The following is a 17173-nucleotide window of genomic DNA, read 5'->3' as shown; positions in this document are numbered from 1 at the left end:
AGATGTATTAAGAATGAAATACTAGTTTAAACTCAGGCTGTTCATACGTTTTCCCACAGAAAGTGATGCACCGTTTGTACCTATTGCACATAGTCATGAGCCAGTAATTTCTGTCTAACCCATGTATTTGGGAAGGCTGACATCACGTTGCCAATGTGCAGAATAAAGAAGGGAGCAGAACCCTTGCGGCCGTGCACATGCTGCATTTTTTGCGCCCTCTTATCCATTGTTTAAATGTAGACGAGCTGCAGGCACGCTCAGACGCCAAAGTGAAAGTTCATGCGTTCCAGAGCGACTATTTTTTAGGGCACCATGCCCTGAGATAACTGAGTTCAACTTGTGGAACACAGCGGCACACACACCGCATGACATGTGACAGGGAACAACCAATCACAACTGACAGATATCTTCCCCTTCTTCAGTAAATATCAGTCTGTGACAAATATGGAGGTGAAGTTGATCATTTTAGTGCAGAGCTGTCAGAGCTTTACATCTGTCCCTCAAACAATATTTTAGGCCCAATACACACTTGAAAATCAGCATTTGGAAGAAGATCCGCTCTTCCCAACCAACAACCAGCAACTTTCACCCAGGAGGCCAGTGCTCACTTCTGTGCAACTGTACAGCCAAACCCTGTTCTTTTTTCCTAAACCCAACCACGTGTGTGTGTGTGTGTGTGTGTGTGTGTTGGATAAACGTATTAATGTGCGTTTGTTGTTAAAGAAAAAAACGAAAATTCACAGTGTTATACCAATGTAGTGCTTTTATTTTGAAAGAGACTGTATGCAAACTGCACATTTCCTGTGAAAACAGAAGTGTATTTTGAAAACAGACAATGCATGTAACAGGCTGAAGTTGACACGGCGTCCCAGAACGTCAACAACCAACACACCCAGGGTACCTTGGACGTCATGTGGACGCAGAAAGTCCATGACCAAACGAAGATATGTGACGAGGTCAGGGTGAAAATGTGTTGTTCATGTTGACGCCATATTTCAACATGGCCAGGATGCTCAGGAACATGTGCCCAGGTGTAAATAGCATCTTCTTTAGATTTATTTTCTGGGGAACGGTCTTGAGATTGAAATGATGAATCCTGTTTATTGAATGTTTGTACAAATGTTTACTGAAAACTGGTCACTTTCAAGCATTTCTGTGACATGATGATCATATCAAATGTTCATTTCTGTCCACAGAGTATCTCACCATTGGACTGTCATCTGTCAAAAGAAAAAGAGGGAACTACCTTCTGGAGACGATCAAATCCATCTTTGATCAGTCCAGTTATGAGGAGCTCAAAGAGATCGTGGTCGTGGTCCACCTGGCAGACTTTGACCTGGTCTGGTGTGAGAACCTGGTGCAGGAAATCACCAGGAAGTTTGCCCACCACATCATAGCTGGACGCCTCCTGGTGATCCAGGCTCCAGAGGAGTACTATCCATCTCTAGACGGCTTGAAAAGGAACTACAACGACCCGGAGGACCGGGTCCGTTTCCGTTCCAAGCAGAATGTGGACTACGCTTTCCTCCTCAACTTCTGCACCAATCTCTCCCACTTCTACATGATGTTGGAGGACGATGTGCGCTGCTCCAGGAACTTCCTGACGGCGCTGAAGAAGGTGATCACCTCCAGAGAAGGTTCCTACTGGGTGATGCTGGAGTTCTCCAAGCTGGGCTACATCGGGAAGCTGTACCACTCCAGAGATCTGCCACGACTGGCTCATTTCCTCCTCATGTTCTACCAGGAAATGCCCTGCGACTGGCTCCTCATCCACTTCAGGGGTCTGCTGGCCCAGAAGGACGTGATCCGCTTCAAGCCCTCGCTGTTCCAGCACATGGGCTACTACTCCTCCTACAAAGGAGCGGAGAACAAGCTGAAGGACGACGACTTTGAGGAAGACTCCATAGACATTCCTGACAACCCTCCTGCCAGCCTTTACACAAACATCAACGTCTTTGAGAACTATGACGCCACCAAGGCTTACAGCACTGTTGATGAATATTTCTGGGGGAAGCCTCCGTCCACAGGAGACTTCTTTGTCATAGTCTTTAATAAATCTACCAAAATTAGTAAAATCAAGATTGCCACTGGCTCTGACGACCGTCAGAATGACATTCTTCACCACGGAGCTCTGGAGGTAGGAGAGAAACTAGTTGGGACTAAAAAAGGGAAACAGTGTTCCTCCTATATCACATTAGGGGAGTTTAAAAATGGCAACATAGAGGTTCAAGACGTAGACCACAAAATTGCCTTTGACATTGAGTGTGTTCGCATCGTGGTGACGGCTAGTCAGAAAGAATGGCTCATTATTAGGAGTATAAGTTTATGGACTACACAACCCCCCAGCCAATAAGGACTACACACAAAGACTCTTCGTGTCATAGAGGCAAATGTTTTTATTATTACTATTATTTAGTAATGTATGTATTTCAGGTTTATTTATTCATTTTGTATGTATTTATTGATACTCATTTTGATTGCCAAATCAATCTATAGTTTTTATACCTGCAAGTTGTAACCTTAGTGGAGCATCTTCCCAGTCAGTCATTCTAAAGGACTGTTCAGCTGACCTCAGAGTATTCATGAACATATGTTTTATTAAATGTTCCATAAGCTTTTATTTATTTCAGATTTTGATCCTTAACACAGGGCTGGGCGATGATTCAGCATTTGGTATTATAACAATATAATCATATTATGTTTGATTTTACAGAGGTTTTCTGTCAAGGATGAGGCTCACAATATTGTCAACCCATTCTCATTCGTGGAGTGTCCAAAACTGATGCTTTGTCACGCCACTCAGCTTGCAATATCAATGCAGCCTTTGGCGTCTTTATGAGACACACTGGGCTTTCATCTAACTCCAATGTAAACCCGTCTATAACAATGCTGAGAGCAACTGATGTAGGATAAAAATGGACAAAGTCCATGTAGGGTGAGTTTCAGGGGAAGTAGATGGATCAAACAAAGCTGAACTTTTATCAATCCACTCAGTGCTACTCAAAGTCAACGATGCTTCCTTAGGACAGGTCCTTCCAAAATGGGTCCTACATAGGCCAGACAAGACTCCTTTCTAGCATTCAATCAACACACATTAGAACAGGCTAGTAGGTGCCAAGGTGTGTGTCAGTGAAGAGGCCCCACCTTCAATACTGGTAAATTGTGTGCAAAGAATTCATGCCAACTGAGAATACACACATGCATCCTTGAACATTCTTTGAAGGAAGGACTCGGTCATTGGTAGAATGTGAAGGATCCTTGACACTGGAACAGTACTTCAACGGGATTCGATGACATAGCCTCCTTGAAATTCAGCCGTTTGAAGTTCCTTTCCTGACTTTAAGAAGCAGTGTGGTTTGTGTCTGGTGTGAAACCAAAAGTCAGTGTTGTCAGTTGGTTCATGCTTGTTTTTTGGGTGACAACAAATACCTGTAAGGACAGAACAAAGCACACAGGTAATTAATATGATCTGCCATCTTGCTGCTGTTTACTTCCGTTGTGCAATGCCCTCCATTGATGACATATCCTTGATGACAATGGTTCTGCTCAAAAATGTTGGAGACACAGGCTGGTTCACAGGATAGCACAGAGGTTCCAAGAGTCTTGAACAAAACTGGTTCAAGAATCATAGCTAATTTGGTGGAAACGGTGTAATAGAGATAATAAAGGGTTCCCTGTGCATCAATATGAGACCCCAGGGGCATGACAAAGCACTGGATATTTGACAACCTGAGAATTAGAATGGGTTGATATTCTTTATTTTTCTCACAGTCAACAAATCCAATGAAAAGACCAACAATGAATTGATCCCACAAACAGGTCTGTCGCCAGAGCCTGATATATCTTATTCCTCTGTGCCATTGAGCTCCATTGTTGCCCAAAAACTATTAAAAGCAGTGAGCCATACGGTTTCATTGGATGTTACTTCATTACAATAAACTTAGGCACTGTAGTTCATTTTGAGTTGAGCCCACACACACTGTCCTGCTGCTGTAAATACTCACCAGAGCACCAAATGAGTATTAATCCGCAGCTGAAAATACTAGGAGTGAATGGACTCGGGGCTGAGAGCCACAGACTGGGTGGGGAAGTCAGAAACTACTGAGAGACGGACTAACACATTTTGGCTTTGTTCTTTTCATGTGGTTTGTTGATAGTAACAAAAATATAGAATCACACCAGCCTCATCCTTTAATGGTTCCAATGAAAATGGAAAGTTAGTTAAAGCTGGGGTAGGCATAAATCTGGAAGATGATAAAAAAGGTAAAATTTAGAAATAAACCCTCCTCCTGCAGCTTTTTCCTCTCCTCTGTCCTAAGCCCCTCACTCAGCCCCTCCTTGACCTTCTCTCATGGTTCATCAGACCACAGGTGAGCCAAGAATAAGCTGCTAACCACCCCGCCATCTCTCTGGCCTGATCCCCGCCACTGCAGACTCCTTTCCTGGGAGAAGAGCAGGAGGCAGTCTGACAGACGGACCTTCGGTCAGCAGCATAGCGACTTAAATTCCAACCCTGTCTCACTTTGAAGTCGTCGAAAACTGGTGCTTGATCAATGACCTCCGGTGTCAAATACCGATGAAAGAGCAGTCCTTTCACGTCGGCATGATATGCCGTCAGTCGCTGTTCTTCTGTAATGGTGCCTAGCGGCATCAGCTGGAAATGCAATGGGACAAAATACATTAAGGCGACAAAAGTCTGAGTAGGGCGGGCAGGAGGGATGGAGGATGGGTCCAACAACCACCAACTTTCACCTGGCAGGCTGTAAAACTGTAGGTTAAAACCAGTTCTTTTTTCCGAAATGCAACCACATGCGTATGCTGGCTAAACATAACCACATGTGTGTCAAAGGAAAAAATACATCAGTTGGCGGTGTTGTTCATACGTAGTGCTTTTTTTTTTTTAAAGAGACTGTATGCAAAGTGTAATTCTGTCAGCACAAACCCCCCCAGCACCGGGCATCACAGCGGTCTGATCACAGCAGTGTCAGGTATATCCTGTGTAAGGGCAGCAACAGAAAGCTTGCTGATCCAGCAGGGAGTTGGGGCTGAGCGTTGCACTGGCTGGATTCAGGTTGCTGCAGCTGCTTTCTAGGGGTCTGTGTCCAGAGCGGCTGCCTGCTCTCCTCCTGGCGAGGCAGTCTGTAGCAGCAGGGAGTGAGGCAGAGCAGACTGTGCTCTGAGGCTCTAGCTAACATTAGCTACATTTACATGAACATGAGCTCCAGTTAGCGGAAGGCTAAACTATTTTTTCTCCATCTCTGGAACACTTCGCTGTCAGACTCTCCTTTTGAAGTCCATTTTTCTTTTTTGAGTTGCTTTGCAGCGCAGTTAGTTGTTGCCAGCGTTGGAACTTTCTCTGCAGGATTCTCCACCATTAAACCAGACGTTCACCATCTGAAGGGATGTTAACACACATCTGCATTTATAGAACAGTCAATAGGAACGCTCCCTCTCTGAAATGCTATTGGACAAAGTCTGTCTTCTAAAATAAAGAAAAGCATCCTCTAAAACCTGGAAGTGCCTACCCCAGCTTTGAGAAGGTTTTGGTATATCAGTAAAACATGTTTCATTGCAGAGAGCATCAATTTTATCATTTTAAAATCATGACGCATCAGTTTTATTGTATCCATATGATGACACTGATTCATCCATATATCGCCCATCCCTGCAGTACCTTGACAACATGAGTCAGTAGTGGGTGATGCAACAAACCAATCATTTATGAATGTTTTTGAAGGCTCTTCAGAAAGGTGCTTCATGTGAGGAATGAAGACAGATCTCACTCAGAGAACAGCAACCGTCCAATTAAAGCTACTCTGTCTTCGGCAGTTTTTCATGACTGATATTAAGCCTGAGAGTGTAGCCCTGGGATTTCTCTCTGAGAATGTCCCCGTTTGGCCCTTAATTATTTTCCTCCTTGAAAACCCACCAGGAAAGTATCAGAGGTCATTGTTGCCTTGAATATTCATCGTGCCGCGCCTAACTTTTTCAGTTTCAAAGATTCCTACCAGTTTAATCATCTTTCTCATTGTGTTTTGAGGCGGGCGTTTGAGTGGGCTGAGCTCTTTTACTGGCGCTGTGTGTTCCGTCAGGGCCGCTGACAGGAGAACAATGTTTGTTTTCACCCATCTTCTCCAAGAGCTGAGATTAGATTGCACAGTGAAGAATGGGCCAGGTCTGCTCTTAGGTCTCTCTTTTTTTTTTTGCACCACAGCACAATTTTCCCCCAGTAAATTGGTCTGTGTTTGCTTCACTCTCTACACCAGCAAAACAACATCTCCCCTGAAGCTATAGGATCTCAATTCGCTCTTTCCCCAATGTTGCGCTCTCACAACTCCAATGTTTCTGCTCCTACATGGTTGCCTCTCTGTGATCTTTGCTCGCATTTCATGCAGTCTGCTGCTTTGGGGAAACTTGCTTGGTTTTCCTTTGAAGATCCTTTTTTGAATTCCCCACCTCTCTTTATGTTGTTTAACGGCAAACATTTGCAAGAATTAACGCTGCACATGTTTAACACATCGTCACCGTGATGCTCAGAGCAGCTCAGAGCCATGCTTTGAAAATAACCTTGTCATTTTCCATGTTCATGTAATTATAACCTGTCTGTGAGCAGCGTTCAGTGACAGATGAGTTTGTACATCGAAATGGCATCAAGAAATCACTCAACAATGCAATAAAGAGGTAAATGTTTACATAGAAGTGACGTTCTTTAGGAACATGAGGTGGAAGCAGATCGTCATTAAGCATGCTGCGACTGTTGTAAAGCTTTGTTCCACTGTTGCGATAGCCACCTGTTCCCTGTTTTCCCTCAAGGTCTTGTTCAGTGTCACAGATCGAGACCTTTCACAGATTGGCTTGTACCAACACCTTGAAATCCTTCCTCAGCAAATCCCCCATGTGCTGTCCCAAATGAAATTAGAATGCCCACCACCGCCACCACAATATAGCTTATTGTTTTTCCTCAGCATTTCCCTCGGAAAGTCGCTATTCATTTTGGTGAATGATTCTGTGACCCGCGTGGATCAGCTCCTCGGAGGGGATCCTGTTTGAATGGATGCTGCTCGGAAACACAATCTACATTGTGCTATTCTTTATGACGCACACCGTGGTGCCAGTTCAGCCTCGTATTACCTGCTTATGAGCTATAAACACATGATGTCACCGCAGGGCAGTTAGCTGTTTTACAAGTGTAATGGATGGCTTTGATACGCCTCGTGCCCGAGAAGAGCAATCGTGTTGTGGGGCTGATATTTCTGGAGGAGAAATTGCTGTCTGATCTTTATTTGAAATAAGATGCCAGACAAAACTAGCTGCACACTGCAGATTTATGGACAGATTTACATCTTGGGGATAACAACAAAAGCTGCATAAATTCCTCAACTGGATGTCAGCAAACTGCTGCGCGCAGCATTCTTCTGCTATTGGCAGCATGTTTGGAAACCACAATCCATACTCGGGCCTTGAGTGAACAGTTATACTGTACATTTCACTTGATACTAAAAGGATGTTCTCTGCTCTTGTTGAGTCCTTACAGCTAATAAATGGCCATCTTCGCTGTCCATTTGTCAAGAATTACACTAACTGCATCGGCAGATCTCTGCAAGGGAAAAGGCCAGGGGTTTGTGAATCACTTGCAGGCAGGTAACTGTCTGAGTTTGTTTAATTATATGGAGCTCCAAGCAAGTGATGAATGTGAATATGGTGTGTGGATCCTGAGTTATTTGAGCTGTCTTCCAGTGGAGCATGTACAAAGTGCATGAACAAAAAGAATTTTTCAGTGGTTAAAACAACTCCTTTTATACGTCAGGATCTATAAATTATTGTGCAGCTTCTGCTAATGAAATTGTACTGGGTTTGTACGTAGAAGCCTACCGATACTACCTTACAACAGGTTCGGAGTTCACATGTGCTGTATATTGTTCAGTGGAGCGAGTGTGTTAAGATGTTGTTCCTGTGTCTGTTTTACTTTCCATCGTTCTCTAAATGGTACTGTATTGTAAGATGACATATATTTTTTTACACGTATCATTTCAAATGTTGTACTGTATATATTGTATTTAAAATGAAATTAGATTAAACGAATGAATGCCGACTGTGTGGTGCATTGACTGCAGAGACGGAGGGGAGTGTGAGGGAGCTCAAGAGGCCGCAAAATATTGAATATGTGTCTGCAGTGTCGGGGCTTGAATATTGGTTTGAACGCCTTGGGGAAACAAAGCACTATTTACACGGCCTTGAATCCAAACTGTTGTCCCTCTGTCTTTGCCTGAACATGTTATGTTTCTCTGTTAAAAGTGTTTATGAATAAAAGTAGAAAATACAGCGTACATTTTAAATTTAAAGGGGAAAAAAAAACATAACTGACATTTGCAGTTCCTTGAAACTTGCAGCGAGAGCAAGCCTGTCCGACTCAGATCTCACTGTAGCCAAAAGCAAAAGCCATACATTATTCATTTCAATATTCATATGCTTTCTGCTTTTTTTTACTGCATACTTAATGAAGGTGTGGGGATGGTGCTTCGGGGGAGACTGTGCTGTTTAAAGCAACATGCTCTTTGTGTGTTTGTCAAGCTGGGTCATACATTTTCTCATATAAAGCATCCTGCCAGACACCTGGGAGCATGGCTGACCAGGACAACAGACCAAAAATTATTCTGGAAGAGTGAAGATGATGAAGCCATTTATTACATTTTTTTATCGCCTGTGTAAAGAGACACACAAGGCTCAGTGTGGTAAGTGTTTAATCTCCAGTGGTCACAACATTTGGTGTCAAAAATCACACCAATGACATCAAATCTAAGTGTCATTAATTATCTAATGCACAGATGTCTTAACATGTGCAGTCTTCATCGTGATAGCTGTGTCTCCAGTGTCCACAGAGGATAAACATCCATTTAGAAGATGTGACTTTAAATGTCGCCTCATAAACATATAATATTTTTCCGAAGAAATCCCTCCAGGATTTTCCAAGCTGTTTTTGGGATTGACACGGCGTCCCAGAACATCAACAACCGACGCACCCAGGGTACCTTGCACCTCATATGTGGACATGAAAAGTCCATGACCAAATGTTGATATGAGACGAGGTCAGGGTAAGAATGTGTTGGCAGTGCAGTATCATAATCTTGATTTATATGTGATCTCTTGATCTGTTTCTATACTCTGTGTGTGTCAGTAATGGCAGCATGGTTGGCAGGCAAGATGAAAATGTGGAAATACAGCATGTAGTTCGAGGAACAGCTACAGAACGCTTAGTTTGCGTCATCCAGAGCTCTGCCAAGGGGAAGGAGGGATATCTGTTTAAATAAACTATGGTAAACTTCCCTCCATCTGACCAGACTATCCACATTGATTTGATAGAAAGCTGGTTGAAAATGAGCAAAAGTATTCCTTTAATTTGCATAACTTTAAGCCTTAGTAAAATGTAAACAGGTGACTTATATAAAAATGAACCTCTCGTTCAGTTGTCATAAACTAGGAATTAGCTATAGAGAACAACAGTTTTTTATACCAGGCTGTAAATATGTTTTTTTTCTGCTGTAAAGTTGGACATTGTAACATCCGTCAGCCCTGGAGGCCGCCTGGCTTCAACGTGTAAACCAGAAGCCTGCCAAAAAAGGTCAAAAGGTGAAACACAAGCACAACCAGCCTCGGGTTAAAAATGATATTTATTTATTTTATTTGCAAAGAATTAAACGTAAAGAGACAGTTCAGATTCACTCCTAAAGGTAATTGAATTATTCTGCTGTAACGTGTTGTTGACGGCCAAAACCACCATGTTCACATGTCCACAAACTGAGGGACTAGTTGTTTTTTATGAGGGGGGAGGAGGCGGTGCAACAAGATAGACGTGTCAGATCATTTTTTAAGCGCTTTAATTTAGACAGTTGTGTTTTGTATTTACTTTACAGCAGATTTTTAAAGAAAACATGCAGGTATGGTATGGAGTTAGATTTGTGTCTTTATTACATGCGAGAAAATAAATGATATGCGTTATTTGGGAGTGGATATGCATACATTAACGTTAGGCAAGGAATGTTGGAAGATAAAAGTACCGTAGTAAAGTAACGTTAATGCGTTAATGGGCTAACCTGGTTTACGGTAGCTAGCTTGATATAAAGTTAACGCTAGCTGGCTAGTGCAGTTAATAGCACAATCTCGGTAAAATAACGTTAGGTGAGAAAAGGGATTCATTATAGGAATGATTTTGATAACCAACTTGCTCAGCTAGCTACCCATCGAGTTGTGTGTGTCATCATCTTACCCAAACATTGGAGTCTCCGCTCCCAAATAACGCAGCGCATCTATGCCGGCGAAACCACCATGGTGGATGAATGATGCAGTTGAATTCGACTCCCAAGACGATCCTCACCCAGCTGTCAATTCCATTGAGACTGGCCAATAGGAACGTGGCCCCGCCCATGACATTATTTTCACAGTGAGAGCAAAATCCTGACACGAGAGCAAAGACTTAGGTTTTGAGAGAGAGAGAAGAAAAATGTTTTGAGAGAAACAATTTTTTTGAGAGAGAGAGAAAATGTTTTCACACTGATAGCAAAAAAAATAATATTTGAGTTTTTTGAGTTTTTTTTTCTCAGAAATCATTTTTTAAATCTCAAATTATTTTTTTATACTCTATGACAAAATACTTTCTCTCAAAACTTTTTTTAGTCTCAAATATTATTATTTTTTGCTACCAGTGTGAAAACTTTTTCTCTCAAATATTGTTTCTCTCAAACATTTTTTTTCTCTCATATCATTTATTTTCTCGCATGTAATAAAGACACAAATCTAACTCCACAGCTCACCTAGTGCAGCAGACCCCCCATGTTTAAGAGCTGTGTCCTTGCCACAGCAGTCCCAGGCTCGATTCCAACACACAGCCCTTTGCTGCATGTCACACCCACTCTCTCCTCCCCTTTCACGCTAAATCTGTCCTAACAAATAAAGGCAAAGCAGATCTTATCTGATAAAAAGAAAACATGCAGGTTAGGAAAGCATGATGTTTTTACACCATTCATCACAGACAGAAACTGTAAACACACAAATAATCATTGGATTTTCAAATATCCAACAGTCCTTGAAGATAGACAGATCCGTTATTGTCATTGTGTGATATACAACAAAACTTTGTTGGAGCAATCCAGTTAGCTGCATATAATGTTACTCATGCACCAACACACACACACACACCCACACACATATCTTTATCTTTATTTTTAAAATATGGGATAAATAGAACCCATCATTTGTGACAAACAAAAACATCAAAAACAAAAACAACATTTGGCCAAAAATAAACTGTTTCTAACCAGCAGGCACGACAGGAGTGGAAAAACTGAGGCTTTTTTCATCTTGTCCTCGACTTTAAACTTTTCAAAACCATGTTTTCTTTGACAATTGCCAAAATTGCACCATTATCACAGCCAGAAACTGTAAAATCAGGAATTACTAGTGGATTTTCAAATTTCCACAGGTCATTGGACACACTGTGTGCGACAAACACTTTTGTCAGAAAAAAATACCAAAATCTGAGCTTGAAATCACTTTATTCTGCATTTAAAATTTGGCCAAAAGTAAATCGTTTGCACAACAACAGTGAAAAACTGAAGCTTTTTTTAACTCCAAGAATGTATCTTCAGCTTTTAACTTTCAAACATCAAAGGGTAAGTGTTAAAAAATCTATTAACTAATTCATGGTATAGACAGGGTCATGCATTTTCCCCCAGTCATTCAGGGAGGCTCAAGAAAAATATTGGTAGCATTCAGAAAGGTAAAAACCAAAAAAAAAACATGAAGTCCCTCCCCAGCCACCTGCCTCCTCTGACAAGTGAAGAACAGTCCCTAAAAGGAACAACTTCACTCTTGCTATAAGACGACTCAGTGTTTCATTAACAGAATGCATTTATAGAATTCTCTCAGCTCACAGAGAGCCTATAATCTGTTAATTGAACATTCACAGTGTCGTGCTAATTGTCATTTGGGTCTTTAATATAGAGCATTTGGCTCATTGCAATGAACAACCATTCCATTATATTAAAGAAACACAAAACAGAGAAGAAAATGAAATGGATATGTAAACACTTCATCAGAGGTTTAGTGGAGAAATAAGGACGGATCTGTAAACAGAGTCGTGGTTATTAAAGGTTTTATGACACTTCTGATAAAAGCTACTTTTGATAATAGAGTCAGGTCTCATTTAACAGCTCCAGGCTTTCACAGCTCCAACACCATTTCAGAGACCTTGAGCATTTTGTCACAGTCGTCCCCACCTCTCTCCGTCTCCTGTCCTTCAAAGTCATCCAGAACCAAATGGAAGGTAAGCGTACCTGACGGCTGGGCACCTGAGAAACCACAGCTAATGCACGCTATGAAGGAGTCAGGGCAGCAGGTAAAAAAACCAATATCCCACATAACAAGACCTGCACTGTGCACAGCGGGAGACATCAACCAATCAATTGCTGTGGTTGCCATGGTGCTGCCAGCGTGTACGTACACGGGGACCAAACCCCACATGATACCTGGCTGATATGGATTGTGTGGATTTCCTCGTGTGCCTTTTGATGTGTCCTGCTCTGGTGCCTCTGGGAATCCGCCTCTGTGGGGGATTTTAATTCACATTCACTCCATTAAGAAGCAGCAGCAACGTGTGCAGCAGCAGAACAATCACCACGGCCCGTTTGATTCTCTTCTCTCAAGGTACAGGCACAATATGTTTTCAGGCGCACAGCAGTGCAACATCAAAGCCTGTCAATAGCATTTGATTAGTACATTTTGTGCTGTGCTTTTCCAGCACAGGCGTGTGAGCCAGGTGCACCGGCTGAGGTGGGGCTAAGCTGCCGAGATAAAAGGCATGTTGGAAAAGCTGAAAAGAAGTGCAATGAACAGATGAATGGGTAAGTACAGGGATTTAAAAAGTTGAAGCGGAGCTGAAGGCAGGGAAACATGAAGCAGGCACAGGTGATGAATGACTCGTAATAACCTGGCAAGGAACTTGTGATTGTGTGTCTACCGGTGATGGAGGGGCCTCTCAGCGTTCAGGTGCTCTCGGGCTGATGAGCAGCCAGTTACGGCAGATACCAAGAGGCCAGGGCCAGCATGCGCCGCTGGGGATTGAGCCGGTGTCACGATGGGAGAGGGGGAAAAGGATGTATTCTTATCTGCCAAATCGGGGATGAAAATGGCCGAGGGTGAGGATGAAAGCACGTCAAGTGTTCAATCATCATTTGTTTCCAGGTGGTGGCAAATCAAAGCCATGTAAAGTGGAGTCGGCACATGTGCAGAGCGGAGGCTGGAGCTGGGCCACGTGGTAAAGCGGGACGAGGTATAGCTGTGTAGGTCACGAGTTTAATTACACGGGTTAAGCCGCACTCTTATGGCACAGATGATCCATTGCAGCGGTGCCGACAACCTAAGAAATTCCTTTCATTTGCTGTCATGATGTCGAACATTAACAGTGAACCAGCCCAGCAGAACACTGTGTGCTTCACTTTAACTACTCCCATGGCATTTACTGGGTCTTCATGAGGAGTGGAGATAAAAGGAACACTGCTGCAGGCGCTGTTGGAGCCGGCTCCTTCCTCAGAGTGGATAGTCCCTACGGCGAATGAGGGTTTAATCGCTCCCAATTGCTTTGCCTCAAAAAAGGTGTGACCCCCCCTCCTCCCCGCTACCAACCACCACCACCAGCCTCCCATCTGTCTCTCATTCTTGCCAGAGAACAAATCTTGCCACAGGGAGATGTGCTGCCATTTTCCCTCAGTCCCTTCTTCCCTAAACCTTCCACTTTCAGCTTTGTAATGCCTTCATCCTACTGGGAACAGGGGAAGGAGTAATCAAAACAATTACCTAAGTCCCATTTTGTTTCATTGGAGACTTGTCTCTTTTTCATGTGAATCTACAGCCAGAATGAAACAGGTTGTGTCTTGGGGGCTTTTTCGCGGAACATCACAAAGGCAGCAGCTGTCACAACACAAGAAAAGCTTCAGTTTCATGCTGCTTCTACCAGCAGGTTTATCACTTGGCTCTTTCAACAGGAGATCCACAACCAATTACCAAAAACAAAAAAAGAGGGGAGGGGGGGGAAACAATGTGTGAAAAGCAGTCACCTTGATATGTTCACACATCCTCTCATCAGGAACTGTGGAATATATAGCAATCTGGATTATCGTGTAGAAAACAAAGCAGCCTCACTGAACATGTTTCACTACTGTTAGCTCCAGGGATCGTTATCTGTTTTCCCAAAAAACGAAACGAAAAAAAACGTCTCAATGCCAAGCTTACCTTCCTGTGTGTCGTGATCCAAACAGCTGAAAAGAAAAGCTCGGCAGCGTCTTTGCAGATCAACGGATCTTTGACTTTGATGAGACAAAATGAGCTCACCATGAGATATAATATGTTGCCTGGCCCTCCCCACTGCCCACTGTTCATATCTATCCCCTACAGTAGCTCTCATACTCCCGGGCATGTCGTCCGAAATTGTAAAGGCCTTAATTAAAGATTAATGTCAGGGCTTCTTGCATGCGCTGCTTAGATAACTCGTTTCCCAGGGCGCGTTGCTAAAAACCGCCCAGGCCGGACACCAGATTTTTCAGCTTCCAGAACAAAAGCCCTCAGCTCTCTGGCCAACACGATCCTTTCAGCTGAAGGACAAGCAATAACAGCTCTGCTGCTGCCTTTGCGATGCCACCACTGTGACTGCAACAGGGGGGAGGTTGAGTCATTTTAATTATCACAGGCAGGCAAAGAGACGCAATCAGCCGGCTGAAGGCCCGCCGCACCGCCTGCTTGTCCCTCCACCCCTCGCAACAATTACTGATGCTCGTCTTCCTGGTGAAGCCTGTTTATAATGTCAGGGTCACAGGCAGGCAAAGTCAGCTGAAGATGCACCGCCTGTTTGTACGCACACAATTACTGATGCTCGTCTTCCTGGTGAAGCCTGTTTATAATGTCAGGGCATGCCACGGAGCGGGGGATCTGTCGGTGGGAATCAGCCTCGTTTTATATGCCTCTCCACACAAAGTGTGGTGTAGATGCATGGCCTGTTTGTACAGACAAAGCCATTCAATCATGTGTATGCATGTGCCTTCATGTTTGTTAGCAGTTTCAAATAGATATAGATGAGATCTGACCAACTCCAGTGGAGTGCCGGCAGTGCTGCAGCTGGGCTCGTTGGTGTCTATATCACATAACAACAGATCCTCCTTCCAGCATCTCCAGGCTGTTTCTAGCTTCTTCCACGAGGAAGATGAAATCTACAGACACGCCAGCTTCCATGTTTACAATGATAAGGCTCGCAGTGACCAACACAATCACCAGAAAAAATGTTGGCATTGTATGTTTCTGCAAACCACAAATATGTTGCATTTGCACCTTATTATGTAGCACTGGAGTTTCCAACTGGTGGGCCAAGGTCCAAAAGTGGGTTGCAGGTCCATTCTGAATGGACTGCAAGATTGTCCACCCACAGTTTGCGCCGTCTCAACGTCCTATTCACAAAGGATATTGCGCTAATGATATACCAGCGCAAACACGCCCACAAAGTTTGGCAGCTGAGTGCAGTTTGCCCCTGATTGCAATTAGCTACATGGCATTTCATGGTAAGTGTTTTGCAAAGTACTGAACACTGTATACCCTCATGTAGTGATGTCTGCTGGTGAGTCAGTCTAACAGTGTCGGATGGGTTGAGGCTGTGGATTTGACCAAGTTTGACCACTTTATCACTATTCCCTCTCACTTGCAGCTGTTTTTCGTTATCTTTTGAATTTAATATGAATTATGGAACCGTTTTTGTTCACGTTTGTTTCCCCCGTTTCGTAAAATAAATTATTGAAAGTTGTTTTTGAAGTGCGTGACAGAAGTGTGTTTTGAGAACGACCGCAGACTGTCACCTGTTCAACGCATCAGTACCTTCGGATGCCATTAAAGTAATAATGATTATAATAATAATGTCAAAATATTATTTACAGACTGATTTAACAGACGATCACTGCTGCCACAATCACTGGAAAGTCTGGGCGAGAGGCTTCCACAGAGGAGCGCCCAGTTTGCACCAGCTTTCTAAAGACGTTATTTACTTCACTCAAACTGCGTGTGGCTATTAGCGCTGGTGTTAGTGAATTAGACGTTGTTTATCAATGAGGCTCATTTGCGTAGAAAGGGGCGATTTTTGCGCCAAACATATGCATATTACCTCATTTAAATACATGCAAATAACACCGGAGCACTGAGACGCAATCTGCTTGGCAGCGCAGTTAGTGGTGCATTTCACCCTCAGTGCGTGCTTTGTGAATTAGACGGTATCTGTTTGCTCCATTTTTACCGGTTTAGCAGCCCAAAAGCCACGCAGCCCTTTCGTGAATTCGGCCCTAAACCGCAGGACCTTGAATTAATGACTAAGGAGAAATCTGGACCCCGTGAAAAGCATTACTTTTTAACAGCGCTATGGTTAATGTGTGTTCAGGTTTAGTTGTTTGAAAAATCATGTTTTGGCATAAAATACCCAGTTTTGGAGACACAATCTTGGCAGAAAATGCAGTGATGTCTCATCAAGCAGCAACCTCTAGGGCCGAAAAGCTAAGCCAAAAACTGCAGTTCCTCTAATGTCCACTTGAGGCTGGCAGGTATATGTGTCTCCATATTGTGTTGTCTTTATCGTCAACGCCCAGCGGCATTGGGAGAAAATGTGACTGGACAGCAACGAAAGTTAACGAGGCCGAAGACTGAGTACGGCAGGCAGGAGGGGTGGTGGATGGGTTGGCCGGTGTTCACTTCCCGTAAGATTGTTAAGCCAAACTCTGTTCTTTTTTCCTAAACCCAATCACGTGTGTTGTTGATGAAAAAAAGCGTCAATTTGCAGTGTTGTACCAACATAGTGCTCTTATTTTGAAAGAGACTGCATGCAAACTGTACATTTCCTGTGAAAACAGAAGACAATGCATGTAACAGGCTGAAATTGACACGACGTCCCAGAACATCAACAACCAACACACCCAGGGTACCTTGGACGTCATATCTCAACATAGAACCAAACATCAGTATGTGACGAGGTCGGAGTGTGTTGGATGACAAAGTCAGCTCATATATTAACATCACTTTAAAAACATTGATATAATACTTATGAAACATACAGAACGTATTCCTGGTTTGCAGAAACACACAACTCTGGGCTGTT

At 43.2% G+C, this 17173-nt stretch overlaps 1 protein-coding gene across 4 annotated transcripts in view; it reads left to right on the top strand.

Annotated features, from left to right (window-relative positions):
• mgat4c (mgat4 family member C) overlaps positions 1 to 8173 on the top strand; it is a 190097-nt gene extending 181924 nt beyond the window's left edge. For all 4 annotated transcript variants that reach the window (XM_049573050.1, XM_049573051.1, XM_049573052.1 and 1 more), the window contains one exon: positions 1197 to 8173. In XM_049573050.1, coding sequence (XP_049429007.1) covers positions 1197 to 2353 — 1157 coding nt within the window. In that variant the 3' untranslated portion in view covers positions 2354 to 8173. The remainder of the gene's footprint in view (positions 1 to 1196) is intronic.
• Positions 8174 to 17173: the final 9000 nt, after the last annotated feature.

Source organism: Epinephelus fuscoguttatus, linkage group LG4, assembly GCF_011397635.1.
Source record: "Epinephelus fuscoguttatus linkage group LG4, E.fuscoguttatus.final_Chr_v1".
NCBI lineage: Eukaryota > Metazoa > Chordata > Actinopteri > Perciformes > Serranidae > Epinephelus > Epinephelus fuscoguttatus.
Note: the sequence above shows the minus strand (reverse complement) of the source record. Positions and strands in the feature narration are given on the sequence as shown.